Source organism: Drosophila sechellia, chromosome 3L (assembly GCF_004382195.2).
Source record: "Drosophila sechellia strain sech25 chromosome 3L, ASM438219v1, whole genome shotgun sequence".
Classification (NCBI taxonomy): Eukaryota; Metazoa; Arthropoda; class Insecta; order Diptera; family Drosophilidae; genus Drosophila; species Drosophila sechellia.
Genome location: NC_045951.1, coordinates 10,538,666 through 10,558,260, shown reverse-complemented (window position 1 = coordinate 10,558,260; position 19,595 = coordinate 10,538,666). Strand labels below are relative to the sequence as shown.

The 19,595-nt window shown below is 41.5% G+C and overlaps 2 protein-coding genes and 1 long non-coding RNA gene across 3 annotated transcripts in view; all 3 read right to left on the bottom strand.

Annotated features, from left to right (window-relative positions):
- LOC116801179 overlaps positions 1-14,374 on the bottom strand; it is a 29,672-nt gene extending 15,298 nt beyond the window's left edge. Inside the window, exons 1-2 of the long non-coding RNA XR_004361809.1 lie at positions 14,257-14,374; positions 10,039-10,726 (exon numbers count right to left, since the gene is read on the bottom strand). This is a non-coding gene — a long non-coding RNA (uncharacterized LOC116801179). The remainder of the gene's footprint in view (positions 1-10,038; positions 10,727-14,256) is intronic.
- Positions 3,601-4,269, bottom strand: LOC116801178. The gene is given in 1 exon segment (XM_032719267.1): positions 3,601-4,269. A coding segment is annotated over 1 exon segment (390 nt). The 5' UTR covers positions 4,105-4,269; the 3' UTR covers positions 3,601-3,714.
- Positions 14,375-17,820: 3,446 nt separating the features above from the next.
- LOC6605180 (loricrin) lies at positions 17,821-18,744 on the bottom strand. Its single transcript, XM_002029983.2, has one exon. The coding sequence runs from the start codon at positions 18,712-18,714 to the stop codon at positions 17,953-17,955; it is 762 nt and encodes a 253-aa protein (XP_002030019.2). The 5' UTR covers positions 18,715-18,744; the 3' UTR covers positions 17,821-17,952.
- Positions 18,745-19,595: the final 851 nt, after the last annotated feature.

Genomic DNA, 19,595 nt, shown 5'->3' with positions numbered 1-19,595 from the left:
AGTTGCTTCCTTCTTGCCCGTCTCCAAACCCAAAAACCCAGAACTCCGTCGAATCTGTTCGAGGGGCGTCGTTTGTTCTATTGGAAATTTAATTAGGTTTACATCATTTTCGTGCACATTCTGCCAGATGGGCTGTGCCCAAAGAAACAAGTCCAACAGCGGCAGTTGGCCAAAAACAACTTTCACTTTGAGCATTAACTTCTTGAGGGGGCACTCAATTAGAGGTGCATCTACAAGTCAAATATTTTGACTGGGCACTATAACAATACGAGCATCCATCTTCGAATAATTAAAGTTAACCTCGGTGGCCGGAGAAGGGGAACGAGATGCCATGGTTTGGCATAACAATGCATTAACGTACCGCTGGCTGTCAGACACCAACCACCACCCAATAAAATATTAATGGTTACAATTATGTGCTACGTGGCAAGGATAACAAAGTTCGCATCCTAACGCAATTACAAGACAATCAAAAAAAGCAGCAGCTGAGGAAGTCCAACCAGCAACACATACAATAATTTATGCACCAACAAAAATGTTATTACTTAAATTGAAAAATTATTTGCACAATAAGCGTTGTGATAAATAATTTAATTTTTACAATTTCAAATTAATAACTTTTGGCAATTTAAAAAATAAACTCTAATAATTTATCAAAAAAAAAAAAAAATATTGTATTGCCTAAAAACAATTTTTATTGCACAAATTATAGACGTCTTTAAATGAAATTATAACGTTAACGGGAATTCCCAGTTTCCCTAGCTGTTCCCCTGCTGCAAAGATAAAGTTTTATACGATTTCCAATAAAACTTCAATTATTAAATTATAAAGTCACCCCTAGCGAGGGATTTTTTGTTTCAGTGCTAATAAATGCTCGGCATGCTTGAAATAATTCAATGAACGCACACAGAGCGAACCACGAACGAACATTCGCCGGCAGTCCAAACAAGTAGGGTTGGATCCAATTCCAAGGGCTGCCAGTTGGACAGGGGGCGTCTGTGGGTGGCTGTGTGATGGGTGGTTGGGTGGTTGGGCGGCATGGTGGAACCGCCCGCTGTGCGCTGAATAATTCGTAATGTATCTAACCTCGAAAACCTAATCAAGTCCAGTTAAGCAAATGTGTGCACAACTGGGCTGGGGTCCTGCAATTACCAGCACACAGGACACAGCCAGGACTCACTTAGAGTGTCGTGCCGGGTGTTATCCCGGCCTCAAGGCGCCCCAATACCCACGAATCAGATCCTTCCCCTGCCCAAGCTAATCGCTCCGAGGTCTGCACAGAACGTCACACACGAACGCAACACGCTGCCGATGAACCAGGCGCCCAGAAGTTTCAATTCGACGACCGAGAGAGTCGAAGGAAATGTGCAAGACCCAAAACCCCGTCGCATTCCCACATGCGCAATGGGACGTGAAACTCTGGATATATATATGTATGTATACCTATATATATCTGGCAGCATTGTGTCCGTGCGAACTTGGTCGAACAATCGAACCGAGCCACAAAGCGTGATAAAAGCCGAAGCGAACCCGAACGAACGCCACCCAACTGTGAGGGCGCCCAGTTCGTTGGGTTTATGGAACCCAAGAGGTATGATAGAATCTTATTATATTATATTATATTATAATGATATTATGACACCTATGTTATTATATAAAGAAAGAAACATGTTGTGAACCTATTATTCTATTATGATCCTTTAAAACGAAAGTGCTTTCTAGTATTGGAAGTTTTCATTGAACATATAATTGAAATATTTGAAACAATAATTCCAGTTTCAGTAACATATTTAATTATTTTATTAGTTTTTTATATATATATATACTTCTTATATATAGACTTCCAATTTTCAAAAGCACAGTACACATTATTCGAAAAATGCCACCATTTGATTATGTGCGCCTTGCGTGTTCTCCCGAAAAACACTCCTCCCTGTTGCAGACGGCTCTGGAAATTATTCAGCTGGCAATTTTCCGGCTCACCCCGCGGCCAGTCACCCGCTGGCCCACAAGCGGAAAGCCAAGCGAGCGACGAGCGGAAAATTCACTTTTCGCCATCGCTGCGCACTTGTGCCGAAAGTCAGTCGGGCACGTCCGCCCTCCGTCAGGTCCACGGGTCAGTTGTCAATGGCAGTTGTGTGGGTGGTTGGGCGGAAAACACCAGTCGAGTGGGTAACCTCCGGCGTGGGGTGGGGGCAGTAGAGGTCGGGCGGCAGAGTAAGCCACTCTCTCATTTGCTCGCTCAGTCGATTTAATCGTTTAGTGCGCCCTTTTGCGCCTTATCAACGTTTCATTTAATTTAGCCCGAAACCTTTTTCGGTTTCGATTTGTGGGCGCAGGGAGTGGGTGGGTGGTTCGCTCCTCGATTCGGTTACGGATTTCGATTGGAATTCCGGATTCCGTCCGGATTACGAATTCCGTATCGCTGGATGACCCGCCGAGTTGCGGTTGATTAGGTGTTATCGTTATGATTAGTGGTCGCTCGAGTGGCAACTCCGTCCGGGAAGCTGCGGTTTCCAAAGGGTCGTTGTGGCTCGCAAAGGGGGTGTGGCAAGCGTTGTGGGCGTTGCGGTATGTGAGCGGCGTGTGAATGGGCGGGCAAGCGGATGATTAGCTAAGAGCAATTGGTGGATAAACATCTCAATAAATTGATTGCATGCTACGAAGAACGGCGAGTAACCACAATTTTTCAAACAATTTGTGGCAATATATATTCGTGAAATTAAATGGGACAACTAAAATTAGATCATATGAATCGTGTAATTAACGGAAAATTTTTGTCAACAAGTTAACTGGTTAACTTTTACTCTGTATCCAAAACTATCGCTTGGATACTTAAAAAAGTAAAGGTCTTTCGAAAATGGTTGTAGCTGATATGTGCGCGTTTTTGATTTGGTTGCTGGTAGCACCCATTTCTCCTACCCCATATTGCTCATACGCCCCTTGGTACGATGGTAAAAAGAAGAAGAAGGAAGGAAGGAAGGAGAAAGAAGGCGGAGAAGTGAGGTGGTATTCGTGTCGCACAGTAGCGGGGATTTATTAATATTTTTTCAGCGTTGCTGCACCTACCCAGTCCGCTTTTCACTCCGACTTTTCCGCCGCTTTTTATTTTTTTTGTTGCATACATTTTGTAATTTCTTTGTGGAACTCTCGTCCTTTTCCTCCCTTCTGTCCCTGCACTATGAGTCCTTTGCCTGTATGGTATCCTCGCTATCCTTGGCGTTTTTATTCATTCATTTATTTGCGCTTTTCTACATTTCTTTTTTCGCCCCTTACCCTGCTTTTCCTCTGCCGGCAGCTCAATTTCTTTGAGAACTTTCCTTCACGACTTTTCCAACGTTTTGTGTAATAATACCCACGCTTGGTATGGGAATTTCGATCGGATGTTTAAACATTGGTGATTCATGCTGCTTCGAATACCCTAATTGGTATTGAATTCATGCTACATAATCGATTTCCTTAAAAAGTGAAGTTTACAATGTGCAAGTATTTTAATAACAAGATTGTTAGATGAGCCATTGAAAAATGTTTTCAAATAATATGGAACTCATAAGGGTATAACCTACTTCGCTTGTTTCTCATTTCCACACTTCTTCTGGTTCCTGTTCGAGCTTTCTTCCACGTTTTTCCTGTGTTAATTTTGTTTTCTTTTGCATTTTTTCTTGGAACAAAGTTGCCGCTTTATTGTTTCGATTTAAGTTACTTTGTATGCTGTCAACGTTGGGTAAGATGGTTATATAGCGAGTGTTGCCTCGAAGGAAGGGCCTTTAAATGGGGTGACGAGGGTGGAAGGTCCACTGGGGGTTTGGGTTCTGGGTTTTGGGTCTAGTGGGTGGCCAATTCCTTGGCTCGACCGATGAATGCCCGCATCGAAATCGCTTGGGAGCCGCTTTGGGTTTCATTGTTGCCTGGTTTTATGTCATGGCTGGGAAATAGGAGAATGAGGTTGGTCCTGAGGCTTGTACTTTGATTTGTCGGCCCCACAATTTCGCTTCGGCCCCGGCTTCGAATTTTATGCCCGTTTAATGGCTGCGAATTTACTCGCTTTATGCGTCTTCGATAAGCATTTATTAGCGCCATGAAAATAGGGGGGAGGACATCCATTGGGTTCGGGTTCGGGTTGGGGTGTGATTTTGAAGCGAGGGTAATGGTTACGGTATTGCCTTACTTTTTACTGGGTGGCCGATGGGGCGTATGATTTATTTTTATGTTATTCATTTATTTTTATGCCTTGTCTCTCGCTGCCGCGCTGTATTCGTTTTGGGACTTTGTGGCTTCATCTTTGGGGTATACCATAAGCCCTTTGCAGCATATGCTGACAGTTTTGTCCATTGGGAACTTGTTTGTTGAAATATTATAGCGAATTAGGAAAACCTTTTTGTTTGGAAAGACTTTGACAGGAAACGGAAGAGTTATTGCCAGCCAACATTTTTCCTTTTGCGGTAATTACAAATTTTGGTTCTTACTCGTAAATAATAATCTTTAAACATATATTTCATATATTCAAAACTTGAGCTTAACTAGTAGAAGTTTCGGGATATGAAGCTAGCTAAACTGCATAAGCTAGATTGTGGTATATTTAGTAAACTCTTCCATGAGTATATTCTCATATATATATGTATATATATATATATATATTCCTCTTTAAATTGGTATTTCACCCATTTTTCCCTTTTCAGCTTTTCCTTGCAGCTGCCTTACTTATTCCATCACAGCCGCATCCTCTTTTCCACAGCCATCAAGAGCACAGCCCTCTTTCTCCTTGGCTATATTGCAATTTTTGCTGCTGTTGCCCATAAAACTTTTCCACAATTTTTCCTCCTCTGGTTTTCTTTTTTCCCTGTCACGCCCCCTTCCAGGGGAGGAGGATGAATGGGCGGTGTAGGGACAACAACAAGGACAACATTTACTTGTCTGCTTAACTGCAAAGACAAACCTTACTCAACTCCCCCCGGGTTTTTCTCCCTCCAACAAGCTGCTTTGCCTGTCATCTAAAATTCATTTTTATACTTGTATTTTCTCTCTTGCTTTTTTTTATACTTTTTTCCTATTTTTTCCCATGCTGCTTTTTTATTTCCGTTCGTTTTTGCCATTTTCTTTTCTTGAGCCATTTTTATTATTTTTGTCATAAGCTCATGTCGGTGTGTGTGTGTGTGTCCCAGTGAGTGTGTGAGTGTGCGGGCGGATGTGCTTGTGTGAGTGGCGGCTTCTTTATATATTTTTCATTGTGCCACCCTGCCACCAAAAATCCCCCCATCTGCCCGCCCCAACGCTGCATCCAAAACTCACAGAAGTCAAATACGTTTTAATATCTTTTCTCTCTTGACATTTTCACTACAGTTATGTTGCCATTTTTCCTCTCCGCTTGTGTGCGAGTGTGTGTGTGTGCATGTGTATATATGTCCTTTATGCACACGAGTGGGTGGCTGTGTGTGCTTGTGAGTTTTCTCCGCTTTTGGAGCTCACAGCTTCACGTAGTCGAAAGTCGCGCCAAGTTTTCCATCTTCTTCTTCTGTGCTAAAGTATGTCGTCCACTTTTTGTGTGTGTGTGTGGGTTTTTCATGGAAAACGCATCCTTCGCCATCTATAATGTCCCTCGTTGTTTGCGTGTCTGTGTGTGTGTGTGGGCGCAGCTTAATGCCTTTGCCAACATGCCACCCACTTTGCCACCACCCCTCTCGACCACCCAACGTCCTTCGCCGGCTGTTGCAGGCTGCTGTCATTGCAGGAGCCAACATGTTCGCTTTCCCCGACCCCTCTTTCCACATTTTCTCCTCCATCTCGATGCAAGCGTAACATTTTGCGCCACAATTTTCCTTTTTTGCTGGATTGTCTTTTGCGTTAGCAACAGCAGGTCTTATACCCTACAATGGGATCCAATTAGATTGTAACATTTCGAATAATGCAAAACTAGAAAAAATGTTGCAAATTATCTCATACCATTAAATTTTTCTCATATTTTTATTTATGTGTGTTGAAAGATGAATAGATAGAAATAGTATTTAAGTAATGTCAAATTATTTTTTAAACAATTCCGCTTAGGAACAGATTACGTTTAATATTAAGCGAAAATATTATTTTCGATGGTTAGGGTATCGATTACTTAGGTGCTCTCTACCCACTTATTTGCTTCCCCGCCCAGTGCTCCACATCAAAATGCCCCTCCTTCATTGCCTTTCCATCTCACTTTGTCCCTGTCCCTGGGCGGCATGCAATTTTTTCCTCAGTCTGTGTTTGCCTGCTATGACTTGAGCTTTTAAAAATATTTTTGCTGAATTCTCCACTCGCCAAACACACGGAAAGTTAACCAAAATGTAGGATTTACTTATGTACCAGTGGGTGTACATAATAGGTATGTACATACCGGGCCCGGGAGCTACTCTATGAAATGGTCAACGGGGAGACGGCAATCCCAACCCAGCCACTCGCAAAACGTGTAAACATTATGCAAACATTCCCGCCCACTCCCGAGCACAGAACATTCCGAATTACAATCCCCAATTACCATCACCTGACTGAATAATTAAATACAAAACGATTTTCCTTTTAATCTGCGAATGCAGAACAGAGCGGAGGACACAAAAACGATGACACGCCCCCAAAATGCCCCCAGACCTAAAACCGAAGAACCGCACATAAATAATTAAAAAGGAAAATTCCACAATTGCAAAAAGGTCAGCGCATAAAAATTACGAAAATCGAATATTAAATTACCAACAGCAGGGAAAGCAGAAAATGCCGTGCTGCCGCTGTCGACATTCGCTCGACTTAACCCAACTTAACTGCCTGACAGCAAATTTTGTAAAATGTAATTAACCAGCGCCGGGTTTTCCTATGGTCGAGGAAAACGGGGAAAAGCCGAGCTGACAAACAACAAAAAGGAAAAATTGCGCGGAGAACGAGATGGTGGTCAGAAATAAAAGCCAAGCGAAATGGGGAAAATCAACAGAACTCGTTGACATAATTTTCAAGCATCCCAGAGTGTGAGAGGGAGAAAGGGAAAAGGGTGGTGAAAATGGAAAAGGAATTTGTATGTGTGTATATTTTCCCCGTATGGCTTTCACTTGCTGCTCTTTGCTGAGCGCCCAGTCAAAAGAGCTGGACTAGGAGATACCCGATACCCGGCTAAGTCCACAAACCACCAAGAAATTACAGAAGCCCGGGGGAAAATTATGTTAACAGAGTCCTAACAGATGGAAAAATGTCTCAGTTGTGTGGAAATTGGGAAATGAAGGTGGTTTGCTAAAGATTAACTTATTACCTTAGTTAAACATTAAAAATAATTTGAAATTATTTGAAAATATTTACCGCTAGGTAAAATGGTATTCGTGATCTAAATAAATTATAACTATGTATTGTATTAGAATTTTAGATTACTTATCTATTAATTACTCTAGAACCTCTAGCTCACTAGCCCTATTTATAATATGCCACATAACACTAACTAGTACACCACACCTCCACTGCCCTCGTGTCATTACTAAATATTGTGTGGGGTGGCCCTGTTATTTTGGGGGTTTCAGTTTTGGTTGGCAACCATTTGTTGAACCTTATTCCTTTTTATTCCCCTTGCTGTTTGCTCGGCCACAAAATTTGCGCCTCATTTTCATAGAGTCCCACAGTAGCGAGCGAACGAGACGGGAAAGGACCTTTCTCGTTAGCCGTCTCACTCGCAGCCTATACCTGTCTCTATCTGCGTCTGTCTCTCTCCCGCTAGCCGCACGTGGCCTGTCAGGAAACATGCTAAGCAGCGGCTTCCACATGCTGAAAGTCATTTTGATGGCCCAACAAATTCATTCCCGCCACCTCTCGCCAGTTACAAACCACCCGAAGGGACCCCAGGGGCCTTCAACCCTATGCTGAGTACCATACCAATACCTTCTACCCTTCAGGCCACATTTGGCCCACCTCAATTCAATTTAACTTTCAACTTTAGCTCTCGCTTTCTCTCCGCTTTCACCACCCCTTGAGCTGGCTCTTTCTCTCTCTCTCTCCTGAGCGGGCTTGCTATAATGGCATTTTTCCGTTAGATCCGCTTCCTGGGATCTCTGTGCGCCCAGTCAACTCCCGCGTTTGTCGAACGCAACCAACGAGCGGGCGAACCGAACGGCGAACGGAACAACGAACGAACAGCTGGCGAGCGAGTACGACGGAACAACAGCGAGTGGGCGAGTGGGTCGGAGCTACGAACGCTCCTGTATTGCAGATTGTAAGTTTGGTTTTCTTGTTCAGCTTAGTTGGGTAGTACACTCGAATACATTTTTGGACTTGATATATTTTACAAAACCATTTTAATTCCAAAGTTTTGTTCAGAGACTATCCAAATATGATTATTTACATATAACTCGTATATATTAAATTTTGTCTAAAAATGGTAATTGCAATTCTTTTTAAAGGTGTTCAGTATTTCGAGTGTAAGGAACAGGACAATATTCCATATGGACCGAGTGGGTGGCATCCTCTCGCTACTGATTGTTACTGTTGTTGGCAAACGACTGTGCTTTTATCGTTTATTTGTGTCTGAGCCGGGCAGTTGGGAATGGGGCATGCAAAAGGGGTTTCGGGTCGGCATTTGGGTATGCCGGATGGTGGATGTGGGATGTGCTTGAGAGCAAGTGCCCAAGCCGAGCACCTCGGCACAAAGAGGATCCCAAGAAAATCGTTTAGCGGATAAAGTCTTAGGGGTAGAGCTGCCCCTGGGGAATGAAACTCAAGTTGCGAGAGCAAGAAGGCAAAAGATGAGCTTTTACCCCTTCAAAGTACCAGGCAATCAGATTCAGTTGCTTGTTCTTAAGACCGGATGATGTTAAAGAATTCATTGCTTCAGCAAAGAGCTCTTAGGATACATACATTGTTTTTTTGGTATAACTTGAGTAAAAAAGGTCATACCGCTAAAATAATTACCGTTCTTCACTGCTAATTACCAATACTAACCATCCATATCACTTTTTGACGGACTGTGTAAATTTTATTTTTGGCCAAATTTTCGCGATTTTTGTAAGGGGTAACATCATCAAATTTTGCCAAAAATTGAAAAATCCTAGAATTCCCAAATTGAAATGCAAATCGATTATGATTTAGAAAACAAGCTCAACAAGGTATGACATTCCATATTTCGGCTCTTAGTTTCAATGTTACGATCAAAAGAACGATTATTTTTTCACTTTAAATTCGATAAACTATTTTTGGCAAAAAAATCAATATTTAGGATGGGTATTTTGGGTATAACTTGACCAGAAATGGTCATACCGCTAAAATAATTACCGTTCTTTACAGCTAATTACTAATACTAACCATCCCTATCACTTTTTGACGGACTTTGTAAATTTTATTTTTTGCCAAATTTTTGCAATTTTTGTAAGGGGTAACATCATCAAAATTTGCAAAAAATTGAAAAAAACTAAAATTCCCAAATTTAAATGCAAATCGATTGTGATTCAGAAAACAAGCTCAACAAGGTATGCCAATCCTTATTTGGGCCATTAGTTTCAATGTTATGACCAAAATACCGATTATTTTATCTCTCAAAATTCGATAAACTATTTTTCGCAGAAAAATCAATATTTAGGATGGGTATTTTGGGTATAACTTGACCAGAAATGGTCATACCGCTAAAATAAATACCGTTCTTTACAGCTAATTACTAATACTAACCATCCCTATCACTTTTTGACGGACTTTGTAAATTTTATTTTTGGCCAAATTTTCGCGATTTTTGTAAGGGGTAACATCATAAAAATTTGTAAAAATTAAAAAATCTTAGAATTCCCAAATTTAAATGCAAATCGATTATGATTTAGAAAACAAGCTTAAAAAGGTATGACATTCTATATTTCGGCCATTAGTTTCAATGTTATGTTCAAAATACCGATTATTTTTTCACTTAAAATTTTGGGCAAAAATTAATATTTAGGATGGGTTCTTTTGGTATAACTTGACTTACAAATTCCTGTTTTTGCAAAAGGGCTGTGTGTTTCATTACATGACAAAATAGGTAAAACGAAACGTGCGAAACAAAACCTTTATTACCCCACTTACCAAATGGAGAATCCTTTTTTCTGAATACCTATCCTCAGATGAGCCTTTTCAGATTGCATTACAAAGTCCATTAATCTGCCGGCAATCACAAATCGAACATGCTCAGTGGTTCATTTAGCTGTCAGGGCCAGTCCGGACCAGAAAGGTCCTCCCCTTGAGCGACAAACAAATATTGTCTGGGTTTTTATTTAACGGACAGTTGCCAGAATGGTAGTACGAAAACCAAATTCAATTGCCACATCCGCCACCGACTTGTCACGGGTGGTTGAAGAAAGATGCTGCTGTTCCAAGCCAACCACTTTGCTGGCTGTTTTCTGTTTCCATTCATGGGTGCGGAGTTCCTGGTTCTGGTGTCCAAAGGATCCTTGAGGGTTGCTCTCTCGCTGTTGTCATGGTCACTCGATTGCAGCAATTAATATTAAAAATGATTTCATTCCCGGTGGCTGTGCCTCCAACCCTCCTCCAAACAGAAACGCAGGCAAATGTTGGTGTGATCTGTTTGTGGCATGGGTCACGAATATTCAAGAAAAAAATAGAGTGGGTGATGGGATGCTGATGCCACATCTGATTGCGATGGTGATGGTGGTGTGTTAATGCATATTTCAGGCACGTGCTGGCTACGCTTCTTTGATTTAATGCACAAGGAGCTGGAGACTTCGAGTGGCAGTTGATGGGTTGGGTATAATGGCTTAAAAAATAAGAGCAAAAAAAAGGAAGGTTACCATCGCGAGCAGAGCGACAGAAGGCAATGATGAGCGGCTTAAAATATATGTAAAGACCTTTTTTATTAAAAACAAAAAATCGGTTTTAAAGATTATTTGTTCGACTGGCGGCAAGAAACACCCACACCCTGCTCGTCGAAACTCTTTGTTTGCCTGGGCGTGATATTTTAATTACGACCTGACGATTCCTGATGTAGATATGTAAATTCGAGTGTACGTGTGATTATTGAGTGCTTCGAATTCTGACTTATGTTCCTTGCAGGGAAGGTTGGCCCTTAACGGGGTTGTCTTGAGGCAGACACACACAAAGGGGTTAAATATTCGAACTATTAATGTGCCGATGGAAATGGTAATTCACATCCCAAAAAGTTTCACCAAGGAAGTTTCCTAAAATTCTGGGGTTTGGGCGTTCTTATCCTTATAAAGTGGCAAACAATAAAAGGAAGCGTAAACTTTATCAGACGTTGGCAAAAGGAAATGACTTAATTAATATTGAAATATATTAAGATTCTTGTTGGGGGAAATAATAATGGAATGAGAATGAACATCCCTTGAATATTTAAGCAGAGTGTACAATTTATTTGTACTTTTTTAAGTCAACCTATTCTAACATCATAGAGAATGTTTTATTTTTGGGATGATTTTAATGGCATTAGTATTTGAAAGTAATTTCCATTTAACAGATCGTTTCATTATTTTATTTCAAGAGTTTTAAAAGTTCTTTGGTACTTTGAAAGCTAATTAATGTTGAACAAATTACTCAGGTATACCACCCAATGTGAGTCACTGGGGATAAGAAATTCGAATTTAGTTTAATTACCCTAACGATTTATGGATCCCCAAGGTGTTTTCACGATCTATTAAAATTCCTTAAACGTATTTTTATTTCTTTTCTTATCCTTGACTATTCGTGTGTAAATTCTTTTGCTTTTTTGCGGGACATATGCTATTGTATACCCCCTCATTGTGGGTATTCCCCAGACAGATGCTCTCTAGCCGGCAACATAGATGGTGTTTCCTGGCAGTCGTGCCACGCCCCCACCCACGACACCCCCCTTTTGGCCCCGTCAACTGTGTTAGCACTTGCTAGTGCGTTTTTTATGCCATGTTAAGGCCACTTTATGCGCTTTTTATGAGTCCGCAGCATCATAAAAAAATTCCTTTCCACACTCACACGCACACACAAATAGTTATGCTTTTGTATGAGCTGGCAAGCAAACACACATCCATTTATGATTTTTTCCACTCGCTTATATATTTTTATATTTATTGATTTTGTATTAAAAATGTAAGTGCGGGCTTTTAGTTTGGTTGCGTTCTCATTCCCAGGATGGTGTAAAGTTTTTTACGATATTGAAATAAAGCGATACACATTCAATAAGTATAAATAAATAGCGTTAAACAGAACGAAAGGTTTTCAGGACTGCATTCTAAAAGGAAAAGGCGTGTGTGGGGCAAAAATGTTGAGTTGGGACTGAAAAGGTTAAATCAAATAATTTTAGTGCAAATATAAAAAGGAAGAAATTGTTTGTCGACCCCTTTTGAGTAAGGTATGTATATAAGCGGAGTGAGTATGGAGCTTATAAACGCAAGTTTAAAACGTAAACTTTGACATATTCGAATATGTCAAAGTTTGTGTTTAAAAAATATGATTTTTTAAATCAAAAGTTATTTATTTTTTGTAAATGAGGAACATTAAACATAGATAAATAAATTTACTTTAAGTTTTAAATTAGTTGAAACAATTATATGCCCATGTTTATTTCTATTGATACGGTTTTGGAAAACCTTTTTTCGAATTCCTTTGTGAACAATTGTTTATATTAATTTTATAGCGTATTTTGTCGTTGGTATATAATTTTTTGAGCGTGTTCCCTTGTTTTTCTTGCCGAGTGTAACATTGCCAAAGGGTAAAAGCAAAAATATATGCTCATATATACATTTACAAACAGGCGACGATTGCGACTCGATTATTTACAATTTGATTTTATTTTTGCAGCCATTGACAAACAGGCGGGAAAAACTCGGTGATACGTTGTGTGTGTATGTGTATGTTCATGTGTGCTTGTGTGCCCGAAAGGCATTTCCCGGCGCAGTGAGAAAATCAATCAAAATCGATTTAAAAGCACAACTTCCGTTGCGGATTTACCAATGTCCGTGTGTGCCCGGGTGTGTGCGTGTGTGTGGGTGAGTGTTTGCCATTAGGCTTGTGGGTGTGTGTATTGTGAAAATGTTACCAATTTATTTGTTTTTATGCCCTCGTGTGTGTTTTATTGCCTCAGCTTTTGTTGCTGTCATTGTCGCTTTGTTGCCTTCATCCGAGTCCATTTCCCATTTCACCCTTTTTCCCTTCCTCCCAAGCCGAAAAAAAGGGGGAATCACTTTGCATGCGCCCGTCTTCTGCCTTCACACACATATTTGGTCAATTTTCAATAACGGAATTGAGGCTCAATCCCCAACGCACCCACACACATAAGCAGGCACTGAACGCATTTAAAATTGGATTTTTGTGTTTTTTAAGGGTAAAGGATTTGCTCGGGGACTGAAAGGCCGAACAATAAAAGAATGGAAATGGCATAAATACGTAATTCAGGACATTTGAATATTTCATAAGGACATGACCCACATACAAAATAAAACACACAAAAATTATCACAATTCTCTGGTGCTCGCACACATTGGAAAATGCGTGTGCATGTGTGTTTCGGAAAATCCAGCTCCAGGGTGAAGGAAATTTGCTTTTATTGCTGATAGTTTGCTTCGTAATTGAGCGGGAACAGGACAGAGATATGAGGAGAAGAGGACAGAAGTAAGTATTTTTTGAATAACTAGAAGAGGAATGTGCGAAATCTTCTACTTTTTGGATGAATGCGGATAATAAGTAAAGAATTGAAATTTTAATTGATTTTTTAAACAATATAAATAATAGTTTAGAAATTATACTAAAGTTATTCTGTTATTATATAAAAAATATATTAAAAATCTATATCAATTTTGATTACTTGCAGATGTTTATCCGTTGTGGCATTCACAAAAAAAAACCAATTTAAAGGCCAATTGACTTGGATTATTGCATTTTAAGAAACGTGTCACATTACAAAAACTACAAAGGGAAATTCCAAAACGATAAGCATCGGCGATTTCATGCTGAAGCAAATGCCAGCTTTCACTTTTTCAAATATATCACATTGCAAACATAACCAATAAATCACAGGATGTCCATAAGTCAAGTCATCCCGCATTCATTCCCCTTCGACTTCCAATCAATTGACACCGAACAACCCGATATCCCTCGACCTTCAGCACGGTATCTGGAAATAGATAGGAATCGCAGTTGGCCAATTACTGTCCAACCCCACCTCTCACGCAATCCTGCACCACCTGAACCAGCACCACCAACACCATCACCACCATCATCATCATCATCATCGCCGCACCACCCGAATTGCCGGTTGACGTTTGGCATCACTTGAGTGTGCGACCACCTGACAAATACCTCGAATATCATTCACACCGGGACTCGTGACTCGTGAATCGGGATTCGGAATCTTACACTCATCATATCGCGCCGGCCACTGATTGGCATTGACAGACGTCGACGCAGACGCGTCGCCGGGCAACTGCAATTTTGTATCTTGATAAATTACTTATGACTGGCCCAGACATTGATGAGTACTCGGTGTACTCGCTGCTCGGTACTCAGTACTCACTTGTCGGTTTTCCGGTGGATAATGGAAGGGGGCAGGGGATGGGATGGGAGGCGAGGCCTCGGGCACGCAGCACAAATCACCAAGTGCGCACCTGAAAACATTTAACGATAAACAAACATGGTACAAAATGGGCGGTAAGATCTTGGCTATTGCATACCCTGTAAGGGGATTTATGAAAATAATACAAGTCAAATCTATTATAAGTGGTTTCACTCTATTAGTCATTCTTTTAATAATATAAAATAGTCTTATTGTTATGCTTTACCTATAAAAACTTAACCCTATGCAGCAATCGGTATTGAAGTAATAATAATATAAAAACTTGTTGCCCAATCATAAAAAAAAAGCAATTGGCAGTATTTTTATTAAAACATTTCAACCTCTTTTTATTAAAAAGCCTTAAAATCTTTCATAGAAAAATAAAAACAGAAAGAACGAATGCAATGGGACTCATTGAAAAGGAATTGGACTGTGGGTGTTAACAAAAAAGGGTGCACCAGAGGGTATACGCAAATGAATTAGTAATAATATTTGCTTGTTTGCCTTTGTACTGCTTATTCTCGCCCCTCCCCGCCAACCCCTCACATTTCGCGTTCGTTATATTTTTTTTTGCGAAACTTTTTCTCTTTTTCGCCATACTTATACTTATAACGATTTCGTAGCTGTTTCAGTGTTTTGGCAGCCAACAAAGGCGACATCGAATTGGGTTCTAGGCGGGCAGGGGCGGTGGCAATGTGGGGAAATCGATGAGACGACAACTTGTGATGGAGGTTTTCTTCTAAATGGAGGTATGGATACGGTGGAGGCGTCGCCGACGGCGTCGGTGGGACAGTTAATGGCGACAACGACGGCGCACGTCTGGGTCTGGAAGCCCCGACTTTGGCGACAGCCAACCGATCCGCTGATGGTAATGGTGACTCTGGTTCTGCTACGGTGTCGTCGACCAGACGAAATCCCGCCAGCAGGCAATATCTCGCAGGAAAATAGTGCCACACACCACTCACTCAACCAGGCAGACAGACTCCTTCGGAATGACGGAGAACCGAAAAAATGAAATAAACCTGAAGGAGCGAAAAGCCCCACCCATATCAACTGGTTAAATCAAAGCAATTTCAAAACTAAGCAGGCGGACCATAACAAATCACGTTCATCGCAAAAAGGATGTGATGGATGGAGCATTTGTTCAAATGCTATTAGGACTCCTTCAAAAAGGATATGAGATAAGGAACTTCTTAACAGCAAGTAAATTGGAAAAGTCAGCAAAAAAGCATATTGATATTATTTTTACTATATTATTGTATATTGTATTACAATAAAAATGTAGTAAAATACCTCTTTAACTTTTTAACATATTTAGGACCGAAAAGTTGGTAATGTTATTTCTTGTTTGAGAGGAAGTCCAATAAAGTTTGACGTATATCACATATATAAATACATGATATGCCTATGTACACAGAAGAATTCTTTTCTTATTAACATTATCCACTCGAAATCTTCAAAGGTCATCGTTTATTTATTAACTATACCCACAGCAGCAGCACACTTCCGACTTTTAATTAGAAAATCAAACATTGTTCTGAACGACAAATAAATAGAGACGATATTGCAGACTTTTTTTTAGCGTCTGTCAACCTCCGTCACAACAACATTTTTTTATGAATTCAATCAATGAACACGTAACTGACGGATGGTTCATCCCTTTATTGCAAAAGTATATATCAGCCAGACAAATCGAAATTACTTTTGGTCAGAGGTTTGGGCTTTCATCCAGAATCCCGTCAAATGGAGCGGGTGAGATTCTTAATAACGACTTCCGAGGGGCGCTTAAACTGTTTGCTTTCGCCTCGTTGATTGTGTTTTCTGCATTTGTGTTTGTTGATGTTTGTGATTCAGAATCGACTGCCGTTGATGCACACGCGCCCACAGTAAACACACTTGAAAAGCGTTTCGGTCAACAGTTCAGATCAGTTCAGACAGTTGACGCGGCGAAGACGACCCCCAAAAAGCAAAAAAAAAAAAAGAAAAGAAAAAAAAGACAGCTCAAAAAAGGGGGCCACATCGCCAAAAAGCGAACCACCCACTGTTGTCCTTGGGTAAACACGCAATTTTCCACTCTTTGGACCGCTTTGCACGTGCTGAAGAGCGGCAAGAACAATGGCACAATCAGTCAATAAGTAAAATTAAAATAATAACAAATTTTCGGGCAGAGAAGCACCAGTCAAATATAATCAACGCAATGGGGGGAAGAATTATATCGAGAAGTGGAAGGGGGCGCGAATTTCAATGGAAAACATTTTTTCCGTTTAACTCATAAAAATTATTTCGTATGCGATTTAGAGATGAGATTCAATTCGATTTCCCTATATTAAGTTCAAGTAATGTGTGTGTGTGTATTTCGGGCTTTTGTGTCGGAATGTGGCCCCAAATGTTTGTTTACAATGCCGGCAACAAGTTGATGGCTATTGAGTGGGAGCGAATAAATATGTTTAATGATTGTTTTTATAATTCTTTCCCAAATGCCGAAAAATTGCGCAATTCCCACAATGGAAAATGCCCAAACGAAAGCCACTGACGACTGTGGTGGGTGGGTGAGAAATATTCACTTCCTCTTTTTGATAAATCAATACGGAAAATACAGAAAATCAAACCTATCATATCGGCTATGCCCCCCAAAGCAACAAATTGCTCACTTCTTTGGGGTGTGTATATAAAGTTCCTTCTTTGTATTCATTGTGTAAATGCTCGAGGAAACCGAAAAGAGACCCAGTCTGTCCTTTATCCTTTTCTTCGCCACTCCATTTTCCCGCGCTCTATATCCAGCAAAGAAAAAAAAAATAAAATAAGAAAAGAAAAGCTGAAAATGTTTTGCCCACTCTCCGGCGGGCCCTAATCAAGTAACCCGAACACGTTCTTTGTTAGATTTATATGGAAAATATATTTTTATACATGCAACCCAATGAATCCCGACCCGAAAAGCACCTAAATCACCCCGCCCATCCACTTCCACCCACTCGCTGTGAGGAAACTGGCTCCTTGGGGGTGGCTAGACTTTCCCGGCTAGTCAAAAGTGATATTTTACATATTTTCCGACAGTTTTTCCTTTATTTTCCCACTTTCATGTCCTTTCTTGGCTGCTCCGTTTTTTTCCTCTGCCGAGCTTTGCTTGCATTTTATTACTTTCCGCTTAAGTGTGCTTCTTAGGAAGGAAAAAGGCGCGCAAAATGGTGGGTATATTCTTTTTTTTTCCTTTTTTTGCGCAGACTTTTCTGTTTTAAATTGAAAAGTTGTAAAAGGATTTCTTGGGTTGCTCCTTTTTTCCGTGCGCTAGAGTTTGGCAAATTAGACACTCCTTTTTTTGGGAAATGATCAAACAGAAAAGTTTTATTTAACAAATATGGTGGTGTGGGGCATAACAGAGAAATGGATGTGAGATGGAACAATGGGTGGTGGAATGAAGACAATAAAATCACGGGTTATCACAATTACCAGCTGCCACCGCCCTGGGGAGCCCAGCCTCCGCTGGCGGAGCCACCTGAGGACCAACCGCCGCTGGAAGCTCCGCCGGAGGACCAGCCACCACCGGATGGGGCACCGTAGGAGCCACTGGGAGGGCCGTACGATGAACTGGGAGGACCGTACGAGGAACTGGGTCCAGCGTAGGACGAACCACTCGACGACCAACCTCCGGAGTCTCCAGCTCCAGAGTCCGATTCCGAGATGACTTTGATGATCTTCACAGCCTCAGCACCACCTCCACCTCCAGAGGACCAGCCACCGCTGGAAGCACCACCCGATGACCAGCCGCCACCAGATGCACCACCATATCCTCCAGAGGAACCTCCATAGCCGCCAGACGAAGCCTGCTGCGAGATGATCTTGATGATTTTGATTTCCTGGCCGCCGCCACCGCCGCCGTGTCCACCATGTCCACCATATCCGCCACTACCGACAGCACCGCCAGCCGACCAGCCGCCGCCGCCGCCTCCTCCGGATTGCCAGCCTCCGGAGCCACCAGCTGGAGCAGTTTCGTGGATCACTTTGATGACTTTGACAGGAGGGGAACCGCCACCACCGCCATGGTGATCTGAGCCACCGCCACCGCCGCCGCCGTAGCTGTAGCCACCATCTCCGCCGCCGCCGTGGGAGGATCCACCACCGCCGTAGCCACCACCACCAGCTCCTCCTCCAATGAATCCTGCTTGAGCCACCGCGGCCACAGCCAGCAAACAGACGAATACTTTCATGTTGACCTGATGGAGATGAGCCAATGCGTCGAACTGATGTCTCTACCAGGTCGCGTTTACACTTTTATAGAGCGCACCACCGCGATTCGAGGCACCACGGCCTTGTGCGGAAGCACCACGCAAGTGGTGCAGTGCACTTCGAACACCCCCGGGCGAGTTAACAGCATTAACACAGGCTCGAGTGGCTCCGGCGAAAGCATCGTTGGGTTGATGTCGATGACGAAAGACTCTCCCCTAGCCACCATCGAAGGCTACATTTGCTGATCGAATCTGTTGGGGAATGGCTTTAAAAATACGCTTCTTTGGCCAGCAACATATTATTAAATCATATTAGAGCAATTTATACGTGGTTTTACCAAATTGTCGAATTGAGAGAGGAAAGATATTTATTTACACGTTCATATGCGAATAAAGTTTGAGTATTACTTTTCATTTCCTTAAATAAATGTCATTGTGTATTACCCGATATTTTAATATAAATGTGTTTCTGACAAAAATATGACTAAGTGCCACATCGAATTAGTTTATATTTGCAAACTGCAATATCGAGTAGAGTATCTTATCAGCGACTATTATTCAAATTTGTTATACTTTCTCGTGATTTGTTAGCATTATGTAATCAAAAACACAGCCAAACAAAACAAATAAGCGAGCAGGCAGCGAACATTATTTTTGGCGCTTTGAGCGCACTTGAATGAAGTTTTTCCCCCGATCGCAACCGCAGCTGCCCCACTGCCACACTCGCCCCCTTCCGCCGATCGAATCGCAGCCGTGATTAATGAGTGCGGAGTTCAAAACGCAGGTGATGGAGGCCAGGTGAGAGGACCAGACGACAGCCATGCGAGGTTCGTGCGCTTTCAACTGTCCCTGACATCGATCTG

Excerpts from the sequence above, each read along its gene's own strand:
- LOC6605180 (XM_002029983.2), bottom strand. The coding sequence starts at position 18,714 with ATGAAAGTATTCGTCTGTTTGCTGGCTGTGGCCGCGGTGGCTCAAGCA.